General features: G+C 35.4%; 1 protein-coding gene across 1 annotated transcript in view; it reads left to right on the forward strand.

The window, feature by feature from the left end:
• Window positions 1-16,649, forward strand: part of LOC145673223 (catechol O-methyltransferase domain-containing protein 1-like) — a 48,642-nt gene that overhangs the window by 16,192 nt on the left and 15,801 nt on the right. Inside the window, exon 2 of the mRNA XM_081742714.1 lies at window positions 1,815-1,915. Coding sequence (XP_081598840.1) covers window positions 1,815-1,915 — 101 coding nt within the window. The remainder of the gene's footprint in view (window positions 1-1,814; window positions 1,916-16,649) is intronic.

Below are 16,649 nucleotides of genomic sequence, written 5' to 3' on the forward strand. Positions count from 1 at the left end.
GAGCTAATTGTGGTATACAGTGTGCTTATTATTATTATTATTATTATTATTATTATTATTATTACCCTGAACGGTATGCAACCAACTTTCCAACTTTTTAACCATTGTGAACGTGAGGTCCAGCGTAGCGGTACCTTTATTATTAAAAAAACACTAATATATATATATATATATATATATATATATATATATATATATATATAGAGAGAGAGAGAGAGAGAGAGAGAGAGAGAGAGAGACAGAGAAAGGAAGATAGATATAGATATATACATGATCGAAAATGGCGGTCGAATCCGTACTTTTTGGGTCCCTTAGATGAACAGAAGATGCTGTTTAAATCCACAAATTCAGTCCCATTAGTACTCCTAAGAGGAGACGGGAAGAGGTAAAGGTAATTCAAAATTACCGACATTAGTGTCGAATTAATAGTTTTGGGGCTCGATAAGTTCATTGGTGACAGTTTTGGTTGTCGGCTTCGGAGGCCCATTGTTAGGAGTGTTCGGTGCACTGTGTGTTCAGCAGACTAGTGTTGTGAAGGCCTGGGAAAAAACGGACATTTTGGCTAAAAACCCAGTTTTTTACGGTTTTCACAAACTTGAAAAAAAAACGGAAAATTTGGGTAAAATTGAAATTTTCGAATATTTTATATTATGCTTTCAAAATTAAATCTATTTTGTATTTACTAGTTTAGAGATAAGATAATTAAGTACTTATGTTTCTTGTATTAAAATAGGGAAATTTTGTGCACAACTCATCCAAACACTTCAAAGTTAACACCATGATAGAACGGAGTTATGGCTAGAAAAGAAACTAAAATATAATCCTAGTTAGCTTAATTAGTATAGACGCATTAAAATTATCCTGAGCAATCTTATGAAGTTCCCCCCTTGATGGCAGGGAAGTCTTAAAATAACAGGACCAGAATCATTTTAGTTAATATGTTAAATCAAACATGTATTTTATAGAGATGTCTTCCTTGTTCTATGTAAAATTCCTGGAAATTTTGAATCCATTAGAAAAAATCATTTGTCCGGAAATATTGGCAAAAACAGGAAAATATAATTTAAAAACTATTTCTTGGCCTGATGCTAGTCATCTTACTTGCTGCAGCATATACAGTAGGAAGTCGAAAATCCGAACTAATTGGGACCACAGGTAAGTTAGTTCGGATTTTCGAAAATGACCAAGAAAATGCCATTTAGACTTACATATACTGTGCGATATGTTCTTCTATCGATATAGTGGTTATTCAGTACATACAGTAATTACAATACCGTACGAAAGGCTACTTACATTTAATGTTTCTGAAGAACTTGCTCGTACACTAAATTACACTGATCTTGTAAGTCACACTTAAAACTTATACGCATAAGAGAAAATAAAAAAATAAAAATACGTATGAAAAACAATTACGAACTTTTGTAAAAACACTGACTTCACAGAACGTCGACCGACACATTATTGTTTGTTTCTCGCTAGCGTTATATTAAGACAAAATGTAAAAAGCTTCTAGGGACCGCGTTCGGATTATCGACGTCCTACTGTATATACAATGTATTTCGCTAACTGAAAAATGTGATAATTGTCCTATTTCACTTCAATGTGATAATTGCCCTATTTCTGTCCCTCTTCCTGTCGAATTTCCACAAATCATTTCTTAGTAGTACGTTACGTCGCAAATATATGTTCTGTTCAAGTTTCAAGCTTCTAGCTTAAGCGATCTGGCCTGGGCATTGTTGATCAGTCAGTCAGTCACTAACTCAGAACTTTTTTAATATGTAGAGATTTACAAGATAATTTTCTTTGTATTGCAGATAAAGGCCGAAGCTATTCAGAAAGGTTTTGTTGGAAAGAGCACCGCTGGAATCAACGAAGGAAATCCGATAATTCGATATTGCCTTGAACATTCCACGAGGTGAGTAGGTATACGTACCGTAATAGTATTAGAACAACATCAATTCTACTTTACTAATTATAGGTTTTACTCAACACAGTTTAATTTCCAGATTATTGTTACCGAAGCAGCCATTAAACTGGGTGGTTGCAAATTGGACTAATTTCACTCTCATGCCATCAATCTGACATCACGCTCACATCCCTTCGATATCACGCTCACATTAACAATCTGAATCACACTCACTTGAACTCTCACGCAACCTTGTTTCGACATCATGGTCATATCTCTAGTCTGACCCTGCACTCACATCCTTTCGACATTCTTACGTTCATAATATAATTTTTACATCACGTTCACCCGACCTCATACTCAACATCCTTTCGACGTCATGCTCACTCAACCCCACACTCAACATCCTTTCGATACCACACTCCATAAATCTCAATCTCCCAACATCATTTCGATATCACGCTTACTCAACCTTTCACTTACATCATCATTCCAATCTCACGCTCACAACATTCTATCGACCTCTCGTTTACATAATTTCGACAGCACTCTCAGTCGAATTCACACTTACATCATTTCATCCTCATGCCTTTCATCCTTTTGACATCACACTCATTCAACTCCACTTACATTATTTTGGTATCACGCTCACTCGATCTCATGTTCACACACCAGTCGGACCTCATGCTTACTCCACCTCATGTTCACATTACCAATCTTACCTCATGCTTACTCGACTTCAAGTTCACAATATCTTTTCAACATTACGCTTACTTTATGAGATTGAGGTCGAGTAAGGGTAAGTTCGAACTCGTCACGTCTGACTTCGTAAGTTCGGTCACCTTTGTTGCTGGTAGTGTTGTAAAATAAAACTTTTTTTCTGTGAAGTTTTTTTTTTCAATAAAAAACATCGTTCTTTTTCATGTTTTTTTTTTTAAATTTCTGTTTTTTTCTGGCAACTATTATTTATTGATTTACGTTGCAGATTATTGAAATAATCAACAGAACTTGAGTCGAAGCCCTCGTAACTTACAAATCTTTTGTTTCTTTGTACCTATATAGTAGCAAAATTGTGTGATTATTCCTTTCGGCCCCAGGTCATTTTTGGCGTTTTCCTACATTTCCAGTTAGTGACTTATTGATCAAAAACCATTCATTCGATTGATATGGTTAAGGCCTTGTTTTTTAGAAAATAGATGTGGCTATTTTTTGGTGTAAGTTGCATTGCAGTGTTGCCAACGGGTGGGAAATGTAGGGGTGAAAATTTACAAAAAATTCCCTAACCAAATTTCAATTTTCTTTTTGTATCTAGTACCACTGCTGCTATATGGGTTCAAGTCACCTAAAAGAATCTTTCGTATGTTGACAAAGTACAGTGAAATCCTGAAGTCGCTTGCATCCATCCAAAGAGGGAAAGAAAAACTTCTGTCATACACATGAAATTTTGACATTTTTTATGCCTCACAAGCAAAAATCAAATATGCCGGGGCTGCAGCTTCTCTAATTATCCTATTGAAACTTTTTATGGTGCGTTCTGTAGGCCAAAGACGAAGCTTTTAGGTAGTGGTACGTTTGTTTCAATGTAGCCAATAAGAGGGTAATAATAGAGGGGAAAAGGGAAATTTTCCGAATTTTTCACCTAAAAGCGGGAATTAATTGTTTTGGCTGGAAACACTGCCATCAGACAGACGAAAACTATCTGAAAATAAACCTTAGTACTCCAAGAATATATCCTACAAGTATCATGGCAATATATAACAAAGTAAGCATGAAATTAAAAAAAAAAACTCATTCTACCTCAGAAATTCACAATTTTCTTACCATTTACAGAACATGGTTAATTATAAACCTCAACTGTACTTTCCCTAATTATTCTAGTGAAACTTTTTATGGTGCGGTGTGTAGGCTAAGGATGAGGCTGTTAGACACTGGTACGTTTGTTCGAATGTAGCCAACAAGAAGGAAATAATAGAAATAAAAAAGGGAAATTTTTCCAAAATTTGCCCCTAAAATCTGGAATTAAAATTTTCTGTAGCTGGCAACACTACTATCAGACAGAGCTCCCTCATGGCTAAGCGGTTAGCGTACGCGCCTTTGGCGTGGAAGACCCGGGTTCGATTCCCGGCGGGAGCTCATGTGGTTCGGATTCCACGTTAATCAGTAGGTCCACGTCTCATATAGCCTCGCTGCTGAACGGGACGCTAAACTAAAATCAACTCAACTACTATCAGACACACACAAACTATCTTAAAATAAGCTTTGGTATCCCTCTAATATATCCTATGAGTATTGTGACGATATCTAATAAAGTAAGTATGTCAATAAAAAATATCTCATTCTACCTTTTAAAAAATCACAGTTATCTTTCCAATTAGAGAACAAGGTCTACTGTAAACCTCAACTGTAGTTCCCCTAATTATCCTATTGAAACTTTCTATAGTGCGTTGTGTAGAGCAAAGACGAGACTTCCATATACTGGTACGTTTGGTCCGATATAGCCAACAAGAGGGAAATAAGAGACAAAACAGATAATTTTTCCAAAATTTCCCCCTAAAATCTGGAATTAAAATTTTCTGTAGCTGGTAACACTGCTACCAGACAGACGCAAACTATCTTAAATTAAACATTGGTACACCACTAATATATCCTACAACTATTATGACGATATTTAAGGAACAAAACTTCTAATTACTAAAAATATATTACGGTAAACAGAAAAGTAAAAAAAAAAAAAAAAAAAAAAAAAACTAGAAAAATCAAGGATCAGAACCTAAATACGAATTTTTCGTGCGTTCCCTAATGACCCCATTGTAACGATCTGTACTTGCGTTTGTTAAGTAAGGACAAATGTTCGATTGGCGTAAGTTCACTTGCACTCGGACGTATAGGTACGGATTTATAAACAAAAATTTCTAATTTTTTGCCCAAATTTAGGAAAATTTTAATTTCCCTAATTGGCAACACTGCGCGCAGGCCCGTCCAATTGATGTCAACAATTAGGTATCCATCCGAGATATCTACCTGGCAAGTCTTAAGGTTCCTGTGAACTCCCCCTTGTCCGAGCACTTCGCCTTTTCGCCACCAGATGCTCACTTTTTCATTTAGCAATCACTGCTGGTACCTCTACTGGGAAGAACTGAAAGATCGTACCGCTCAGTTTGAATGTGTCCAGGATATCCACACTTGAAGTGGGCGGGGAGAGGAATCCAACAGTTTTTTTTTTTTTTTTTTTTTCGTGCACCTGCAGTCAGTCAGAGTCTATTTATACAAGCCGTGTTGTTCAGCCGCAGGGCAAAACCTCAACCATTGATGAGTAACATAAATCTTTTCTTTTTGCAGGTAGGAATAGAGTTTTGTACGAAAAACGGGAATTAGGTTGCAGAGAACGTCATTCACATCGCGTTGACAAATTATCTTTCGTACGTTTATCACATGAAACTCTTTTCTTTTTTTGATTATTACCAGAATATGAGATAAAAAGAACCTAAATGGTTCTTTGTATAAAGAAAACAGACAAACAATACTAATATTTTCTTACATATCAGTATTATATATTTTTTTTTCTGAAGTGTATGATGCATGAAAAATGGACAAAATGGATTTTGACTTTTCTATTTGTCCCTATCCTTCTGAGTAGAGAGAATGATGTGGCGCAACTAAAGGGCCTGCAGGGCCCGCAACATTGAGAGGCCCAGAACAGAAAGAGGCCCATTTCAGTTTCGAAGTTAAACTTTATAATGTTAAGATGTTAAAAATTATGTGATGTTCCAACTATATCTCATTTTTACCTATGAAGACGGTAACACCTGAGCGATTATTTAGTAAATTAAATGCCAACAAAACTTTTACTGACCAGCGAAAACATTATGACCACTCGCTACTTTTTGAACGAAATCATCGGACTGAGATAAGAGCTACAAGGCATAACACAACCGCGCGCCAAACACGACAAGAATCTCACTCGATTAGTCAGTGTGATGCTTGTGCCTTGAATGGGGAAGGACGACGATATATCAGGGTGACTAAGTGGCTGGGAGCTTCATTTCGGAAACAACGCGACTTGTCGAGTTTTCGCGATCTGCCGTGCTTATGTATTTCAAAGATGGGAAAAGAACAGTGAAACCAGCATCGAACCAAACAACAAAAAGTGGGACGACCACACCTCATTAAAAATGTCGGATGTCGTAGACTCTCGAATTTGGTATAGCAGAATAGACGAAAACTATAGCACAATATAATAATAATAATAATAATAATAATAATAATAATAATAATAATAATAATAATAATAATAATAATAATGTGCATTTTTTTGCATATGAGCAAGTTGTGACTCACTAGATAGAACATAGAAAGTCAAAACTGTTCTCTGTAAATTTTACGTGACTCATGAATGTTGAAAGAGCGGGGAGGCCCATTCGTCCTTACTTACGCTACTGAGAGAATGTAAGGTAAAATAATAACACCAATATATATATATATATATATATATATATATATATATATATATATATAGAGAGAGAGAGAGAGAGAGAGAGAGAGAGAGAGAGAGAGATAATCCTGGCGCAACAGTCCCTTGTGATCTGAGCCTGCAGCGGGCTTATGTTAGTAGTAAGCACAACCACACCCAACGTAGCCGGCTGTCTAGATTGAAGTCCGCTATCTTTTAGTTTCCCAACTTTTCTCTCGATATTTGGTCAACACAGAAATGTTTGAGTGTCACACCGGGAATTAATCCCTGGACGATGCACACCGTATCACTTTCGCTAATCATTTGGTAAAATTCAGGTTAGGGTGGTACTGAATTAATTTTGGAATATGCCATTTCTCATAAGGTAAAGTTCAAAAGTATTGTGACATAATTAAAAAGCTCATTATCAACCACGTATTCTTGCCTCTAATATCTCTAAAAGTTTTCGAGTTATGTGTCAAAAATGGTTGAAACACTTGAAGTTAGTTTAGTAACTTGAAGAAGATAGTGGACTTATACATACATGATTAGAATTGCTCCAATTTTTATTTTTATTCTTCTTTCTCGTAAAGAAATACAAAATCATAATTTCAACCATTTTGGTACATTTTTCATAATTTGAAGCGCGAACAGCCGGTTTCTTTCCTTACGTTTTGAACTTGGGATTTATATTCTCCTTGTCACTTATCGTGAAAGTCATATAATAACATGGGTCACAAAGCTAGAATATCTTATGCGACAGAGGTAATGACAATTTTTGTCATTTCATCTCTCAAGATCTGTTAAATTAGACATTTATTAAATGATATCGGTTTTATAATACGAATAAATTTTTCGCAATAAGGTGCGTATAGTGGTCGTAAGAAATGGCAAAAGCTACCACTGACCTTTATAGTTTGACTCATGCTTTTTCGATCATGGTATTCCCCTTAAATTTTGCAAAGGACAGTATCATTTTAATTACCTTAACCTAATTTCCTAAAGCATCTCATTTGTACGCTAAAAGAAAGATTTCTATTTTTTATGTATAAGAATTCAGGGAATGCAAATTTATTCAAAATTCCTTTACAAGTAAAGCCGCCTAAACAGATATTCCTTCGAGATTTCTGTATTTTGAAAACAATTCACGATTTCAGTTCTTTGTATTTACTTGTTTCCATGTTTATTTATATCAATACTGTATGATCAGTTCCCAGAATTATTTTAGTTCCCCGGTAAATCCATTTATAACAAGCTCCAAATACTGCTACAATTTTAATGTGGTTTCAGGAGAATCTGCATATCTCATCCTTTTGTTACTCTCTATATATTCATCTACTACGTAAACAAACATCAGTGAAAGAAAGAGGCTGAGAGCTAACATGTGCTCCGTGAGGAACGTTGTCATACCTTGCACTGATATATCTAGAGAGTCTAGTGTTGCCACGAGACGAAACGAGACAAGACGAGACTTCTGGCTGTGTCGTCTCGTCTAGAAAAGATGTGTCCGTCTCGTCTCGTATCGAATGGTTCTGTCTCGTCTCGTGGCAACACCAGAAAGGCTGAGGCCCACAAAAGAGCTGTTAAACCAAGTGGTTAAAATTATAACTTTTAACCTAGTTTGGTTAACAGAGCACAACACAAAACACGACTGCAATCCTCCAGCAACGACTGCTTAGTTTCGACTGAACCCATAATTACTTCGATAGGAACATTTGTCAATACCGTCAGTACAGACGAAAGGCAAGATTTCCCCATTTATTCTGATATCCTTTTTTCAGAACCCCTGGCGCCACTTCAACAAATAAGGAGGCCTATGTAACTTTCCCATTTAAAAAATGGTTTATCTTCGAATAACAGCATAAAAGAATAAAAAAGATAAATTTTATTGTCAAATCAGAATCTTTTTCGAAACTCAGTGTCGAGAAAGGCTGACACGTTTCTGTCTTGGTTCGGAACGAGAAAGACCATGAAACAATAGTTAGTTACTGATAAAATTGCCACTTCTACGCATACTTGTACTTCTATTAAAGGATTTTTATACGTAGATATCTCCACCAGCCCCCGGAATAAAATCTTCTGAAACACTGATCTCAATGAACGCTTTACATTGTATTTGAATCTGGAGCACTATCACAAAATAATTAAACTTGAATCGATTGAAAAATGGAAGTGAAAGCTGTTTGTAAGAATCATTTTTAAAAAGTGCTTTAGGTATTCCCTGTTCTTTGTAGGGTTTGAAACGTTGAATCATTTGGATCATTTGAAATAATAAAAGATGGTATACATTTCGAAGGCAAATAATTTATTCCGAGTTAATAAATTTTTAAGCAAATTCAGAAACTGTGTTTGTATTTTTCGAGACACGAGACAAGACGTTTTACGAAACGTTTCGTATTGTATCGTGTCTCGCTTCAAAGAGTCCTGTCTCGTCTCGTTGCAACACTAAGAGAGTCTTACGCATTATCTTTCCAAGAAAATGAGCTAGAAACTTGAAAAGCACATTCAGTCAATTGTTATCATAGAATATACTATGGGCATAGCCGCTGATGTGTAGAAGGTGACACAGGCGGAATTTGTTTTTGGCGAGTTGGAGCCGTGGGGCTCTATTATTTGGATTGGAAACATTGGTTCAAAAATATTTTACATTTAGCATACATACATATACACATATCATACGCACACACACACACATACGTACATGTGTGTTACATATACTTTAATTAATGTGTGGATCTAAGGACAAGGTCCGGTTCGCCCACCCAAAAACCGCCTCTGGGAGGTGGATTGGAAGCGCACCCCTGAAACATAGAATTATGCTAATCGTAATCTTCTGAGATAGACTACCCCCCGAGGAATAAGTAAATAAATAAAAATAGTTTATTAATGTTTATCTTCCGTATACGATTAATTGAAAAATTTTAGTGTCTCAACAATGAGAGCCATATACAGGTGATCCTGCGTTCCTGGCGGAACTTCCCTAGTTGCGGACAAAATTTCATACTATAAACTCTTTTCGGCTCTCTCCCTCACGGTAGTTTTTTTTTTTTTTTTTTTTTATCCATTATCTACTCCCTTAAAGTAACTGTTGCTCTGTATTTTCACGGGCTTACAACCGTCAGAATGAATATCTTGGCTGCCTTCCCAGCTACCCAATCAGCATGCAATAGATACATGCAATAACAATCAAATCCCACACAAACTACTCTACCCATCAAATATTTTAACATGGAAAGTTCTTTTACGCAACGTATTTCGTTTGTTTAAAATGGAATAGACCTAAATACATCTTTTTTTTTAATGTTCTTCTGGAGATTCGATAGCGAGACCGCTCACATCAAAAAATGAGAGAATTAGTGCTCTGACAATCTGGTAGAAATACAACATGCCATATGTACATTACTGTGATTACATTGCTATTTATTCAATGATTATTTTGCTTAGAGTTTTCTTACTCTCCAGGGTACTCTTCAAGGATATACAATTACTCTTCACTTATGTCGCGAAAAAATATTCAGCTTGCAAATTTATTTCGAGAACTTCTCATTCCCTAATACATGTTTATACTCTCAATTTGTGCGTACAACCGACAAATTTACACAGAATCTCAACAGAGTTCAAATGTGAGGTGTCTGCTGTGAAACAAAGGTCAGTTATATGGGAGGGGATTTTAGAGTGCAGCTCTAGGAACACTGTGGGCTTTTAGAGTGAAATTCTAGGAACGCTGTAGGGGGCCATCCCGCTCCACCTGAGACAAAAAAAGAAGAAAAAAGAAAAGAAAAGAAATCTGGCGGCACACAACTAATTCACACTGGTTACAAAGCAGGCACAACAAAGTTCTGAATGAAATATGTTTATTTTTTGCACTATTCCATTTTCCGAACAATAACATTTACCGATGACTTGTTAGCCCCTCCACCACAGCCATCATGAAAACAAATTCAATCGGAATTTGGCCAGCTCGTTTGATCACGAATAATTATCGTTTGATCCCAAGCATAATGACGTATTACACACAATTTGGCTAGGGCTTGTTAGCCCTTGATAATCGGCATGTACCATTCCATAGACATTTCAATCGTAAATAGGTAAGCAAAGTTTCGTTAGTTTCTGGTAGAAAGTATGACAGATAAAGTTGATTGTTTATTTAACAATGGTGGCCTCTAACAATGAAACTAACAACAACAACTTAAATCGACAAGTACCATTTCATAGATAACTCAGTGGTAATCCGATGGGTGTGCCAAGTTTGGTCAGTTTCTGGTACAAAATATAGCAAAGTTGATTCTTTGTTTAACGATGGTGACCTTCAACAATGAAACTAACAACAATATGTGGAATCAACACGTACTATTTCCTAGATATTTCAATCTTAAATGGGTGTGCAAAGTTTGGTTAGTTTGTGGTAGAAAGTATGTAAGATAAAGTTGATTGTTTATTTAACAAAGAAGAAATCCAATGATTGTTTATTTAACAATGGTGATCTTCAACAATGAAACAAAAACAATATGTGAAATCGACACATACCATTCCATAGATATTTCAATCTTAAATGGGTATGCAAAGTTTGGCCAGTTTCTGCTAAAAAGTATGGCTGATAAAGATGATTGTTTATTTAATAATGGTTTCCTCTAACAAGAAAACTAACAACAATATGTGAAATCGACACGTACCATTCCTTAGACATCTTAATCGCAAATCAGTGTGCCAAGTTTGGTTAGTTTGTGGTAGAAAGTATGGCAGGTAAAGTTGTTTGTTTATTTAACAATTTAGAAATCCATCAATTGTGTATTTAACAATGGTGGTCTTCAGCAACGAAACTAACAACAATACATGAAATCGACACGTAGCATTCCCTAGATATTTAAATCTTAAATTTATGTGCAAAATTTCGTCAGTTTCTGGTAGAACGTATGACAAAGTTGATTGTTTATTTAACAATGGTAGCCTATAACAATGAAACTAACAACAATTTGTGAAATCGGCAGGTACCATTCCCTAGATATCTCAGTTGTAATCCGATGGGTATGCCAAGTTTGGTCAGTTGGTGGTAAAAAGTGTGGCAGATAAAGTTGATTGTATATTTAACAATGGTGGCCTTCAACAATGAAACTAACAACACTATGTGGAATCCACACGTACCATTCCCTAGATATCTCAATCTTAAATGGGTGTGCAAAGTTCCTTCACTTTCTGGTAGAAAGTACGGCAGATAAAGTTGATTGTTTACTTAACAACGGTGGCCTCTAACAATGAAACTAACAACAATGTGTGAAATAGGCACGAACCATTCCATTGATATTTCAATCGTACATGAGTGTGCCAAGTTTGGTTAGTTTGTGGCAGAAAATATGACAGATAAAGTTGACTATATTTAATAATGGAGAAATCCAACGATTGTGTATTTAACAATGGTGGTCTTCAACAATGAAACTAACAATAATATGTGAAATCGACACATAGCATTCCCTAGATATTTCAACTTTAAATGGGTGTGCAAAGTTTGGTCAGTTTGTGGTAGAACGTATGGCCGTTAAAGTTGATTGTTTATTTAACAATGGTGGCCTCTAACAATAAAATTATCAGCAATATGTGAAATCGACCCATATCGTTCCATAGATATCTTAATCTTAAATGAGTCTGCAAATTTTGTTTAGGTTGTTGTAGAAAGTGTGGCAGAAAAACTTGATTGTTTTTTTAACAATGGTGGCCTTCAACAATGAAACTAACAACAATATGTGAAATCGACACATACCATTCCCTAGATATTTCAATCTTAAATGGATGTGCAGAGTTTGATCAGTTTCTGTTAAAAAGTGTGGCACATAAAGTTGATTTTTTATTTAACAATGGTGGCCTCTAACAATGAAACTAACAAAAATAAGTGAAATCGACACGTACCGTTTCATAGATATCTCAATGGTAAACGAGTGCGCCAAATTTGATTAGTTTTTGGTAGAAAGAGTGTAGGATAAAGTTGATTGTTTATGTAACAATTTAGAAATCCAAAGATTGTTTATTTAACAATGGTGGCCTTCAACAATGAAACTAACAACAATATGTGAAATCGACACATAGCATTCCCTAGATATTTCAACTTTAAATGGGTGTGCAAAGTTTGGTCAGTTTGTGGTAGAACGTATGGCCGTTAAAGTTGATTGTTTATTTAACAATGGTGGCCTCTAACAATGAAACTATCAGCAATATGTGAAATCGACCCATATCGTTCCATAGATATCTTAATCTTAAATGAGTCTGCAAATTTTGTTTAGGTTGTTGTAGAAAGTGTGGCAGAAAAACTTGATTGTTTTTTAACAATGGTGGCCTTCAACAATGAAACTAACAACAATATGTGAAATCGACACATACCATTCCCTAGATATTTCAATCTTAAATGGATGTGCAGAGTTTGATCAGTTTCTGTTAAAAAGTGTGGCACATAAAGTTGATTTTTTATTTAACAATGGTGGCCTCTAACAATGAAACTAACAAAAATAAGTGAAATCGACACGTACCGTTTCATAGATATCTCAATGGTAAACGAGTGCGCCAAATTTGATTAGTTTTTGGTAGAAAGAGTGTAAGATAAAGTTGATTGTTTATGTAACAATTTAGAAATCCAAAGATTGTTTATTTAACAATGGTGGCCTTCAACAATGAAAGAACAACAATATGTGAAATCGACACATAGCATTCCCTAGATATTTCAACTTTAAATGGGTGTGCAAAGTTTGGTCAGTTTGTGGTAGAACGTATGGCCGTTAAAGTTGATTGTTTATTTAACAATGGTGGCCTCTAACAATGAAACTATCAGCAATATGTGAAATCGACCCATATCGTTCCATAGATATCTTAATCTTAAATGAGTCTGCAAATTTTGTTTAGGTTGTTGTAGAAAGTGTGGCAGAAAAACTTGATTGTTTCTTTAACAATGGTGGCCTTCAACAATGAAACTAACAATAATATGTGAAATCGACACATACCATTCCCTAGATATTTCAATCTTAAATGGGTGTGCAGAGTTTGGTCAGTTTCTGTTAAAAAGTGTGGCAGATAAAGTTGATTTTTTATTTAACAATGGTGGCCTCTAACAATGAAACTAACAAAAATAAGTGAAATCGACACGTACCGTTTCATAGATATCTCAATGGTAAACGAGTGCGCCAAATTTGATTAGTTTTTGGTAGAAAGAGTGTAAGATAAAGTTGATTGTTTATGTAACAATTTAGAAATCCAAAGATTGTTTATTTAACAATGGTGGCCTTCAACAATGAAACTAACAACAATATGTGAAATCGACACATACCATTCCCTAGATATTTCAATCTTAAATGGGTGTGCAAAGTTTGGTCAGTTTCTGGTAGAAAGTACGGCAGATAAAGTTGATTGTTTACTTAACAATGGTGGCCTCTAACAATGAAACTAATAACAATATCTGAAATCGACACGTACCATTCCCTAGATTTTGTAACGTCCATTAACCAGATTATATCCGTTTTTGCTTAATTTTTGAACTGTTTATTTTATATTTGATTGTTTTAATTTTATTAGTTGTATATGTTAACATTGTGACGGTGGCGCCATCTATCGTTTTAGACACAAACTGTTTGGACGTTCTGAATAACCTTAAGGAGGTCTTTCTACAACGAAGGAAGCTACAGGGAAAAAAGAAGTAAAGAAAATTCGAAATTCGAAAATTCTCGAATTTTTGACGGGTGAAATTTGAGAAGGAACTTCGACACCAGAAGAAAAAAATTAATATGATAAACTATAGTCCAACCATATTTTGCAAGAATAATATCCCGATATCTTAATTAGTGTCCACACAGGAGCAGGGCCGGCGCGAGGGGGGGTCGAGCCGTGCCACCGCCCAGGGCGGCAAAATTTGAAAAAGAAAAGAATACTATTAAAATATAATGCTTCGTAATAGGCTCACATGGAAAAATAAAATTGTGTTCACCTGAGAATGTAATTGAACTTACTTCAGTCACATTCAAGAAAATATTCACTCAGGAAATTCAGAGCATTGCTCCCTATTTTCAATTATCAAACTACTAGCCACAGGTATCTCGTTCAATATTTCCCTTGCAGCGGCGTAGACAAGATTTTGAGCTAGAGTGCATAAGATTATCAAGGTGTTTTTTTTTATAAGTTTTTCTATTCAGTAATGTTCTAACGCTCCGCTCCAAATATGCAAAACGTACACTCCCACTTGAGACAGGCCGTTCTAGCCTGTAGCATCTAGAGACATTTAGGTTCTAACAGTGAGTTTTTGACCAATTTACAAATTGTTTATTCTGAATATAGTAAATCGTACAGCATGTTTTTTTTTTTCTTGAGAAATGTTTCATTTTTTGTATAGCTAAAAAAATGTTTATGACTTTTTTCTGCGTCAGTTCAACGTTGGGCCATACTAACGGAACATATTAGCAGTCTCACTTTAAAATCATTAACCACCACAAGGTGGGGGAGCCGAATTGATGCTCTGACTCAGCTATCAAATAGGGGAAGTTTATGATGCCTTACTTCAAATAAGTAATGACAATGGAACAGATAGAATGGTCGCCCATGATTCTCTGTGTATAGCAAACCAGCTGCGTTACTTTCCTTTCCTTTACTCACTCGTTGTCTGATATGACTTTTTACTCCACGTAAACATAGTAAGAAAAAATTCTCAAAGCATTGATTCTCATGAGTTGGATGCAGTAGGATTTCTTGAAAATATATCTGGGTACTGTGAGAGAAGAACTGATGCAAAGTTTCAATCTTACTCAGTTGATGCGATAGAGTTGGCATCAGCCTTAGATATGGATGATCCACGGATATGTAATACAGTGCAAGCTCGAAGTCGAAAGAAGAGACAGTTTCAGTGCGAGGCAGAGGATGAAGCTATTGAAGATCCACAAACAGGACACAAGATCGATTTTTATGACAAAGTTTTAACGCTTAGCTATAAGAGAAAGGTTTGAACAACTTAAATATCACGACGAGTATTTCGATTTATTTTGCGATATAATAAATTTTAAAGATATGCCACCTGAACTTTTGTCTGAAAAGTGTACTAAACTTGCCAGCATTTTAACAAACGAAGAATAGACAGATATTAACCCTAGTGATTTGAAAGACGAACTGAAAGTGTTATCCGCTATAATTAAGCCTAAAAGTTCACCAAAGAGATTTTAAAATGAATTAATGAACATAACTTTGCTCCCAATGTCAGTGTTGCACTTAGAATTTTGTTAACCTTACCGGTAACAGTGGCAAGTGGAGAAAGACGTTTTTCTAAACTTAAGCTTATTAAAAACTATCTACGTTCTTCCATATCTGAAACACGCCTGAGTGGTCTAGCGATAATATCAATAGAACACAAATTGGCTAAAACATTGGACTACGCGAATGTGATAAAGGAATTTGCTTATATCAAAGCAAGAAAAGTTTCTTTCAATTAAGGTATGTTAAATTTATGTATCTCTATTGTGTTTTAGTATATTATAAGGCTTAGGCTAATCACTTAGATTTACGGTAATATTTGATTTACTAATTATCTTCTTGCTCCATACTCTATCGAAAACGCTTTTTGGTATAAAATAACCCTAAAAATTAAAATTCTGTCATGACTAAAGTATATTTTTTAAATTTTATTTTCTGTATGCGCTGCTGTATATTACAGATATATAGCGAAATCGAGCATACTGAATATTATGTCAGTATAGAGTCGTTTAAATATTACGTAAGCATTCCAGGAAGGCAGTTCATTTTTTTTTTTTTTTGTTTACTTTTCCATTTTATACATGCTTTTAAATGACACTTGAACGTCATCTGTCAAAATAAGGTTTGCAGATTAAAGGGGCGGCATGTGAAAGCACCGCCCAGGGCGGCAAAATTGCTAGCGCCGGCCCTGCACAGGAGCGGATTAAACAAATGACACACCCGTGTTTGCCACTTTGGCCATCTGGACCACCGAGTATACATTTGATTACATTTTTTTGACTACTAACTTGTGTTTTGTTGTAGTTATAGTCTCGACTAATAATAATATCGTTGTTGTAAACAATAACTTTATAAGGAAAATTTTCTCTTCTTTTTACATCTACATCTTCTCATCAGTTCCAACACTGTTGGTGCGTGTTTCAAAATGAATTTTGGGGCTTATTACATTTTAGTACAATTATAAGCAATGCGTCAAGTAAAAGAGCACCTCAAACAGTCTTTGCTACAAGTATTCAATATGAGATTCATTCGTCACACGGCACACATCTAGTCGATAGGCGAGAAAGGCCCATAAACTTTCCG

Source organism: Thermobia domestica, chromosome 16 (assembly GCF_964235325.1).
Source record: "Thermobia domestica chromosome 16, izTheDome1.hap1.1, whole genome shotgun sequence".
Classification (NCBI taxonomy): Eukaryota; Metazoa; Arthropoda; class Insecta; order Zygentoma; family Lepismatidae; genus Thermobia; species Thermobia domestica.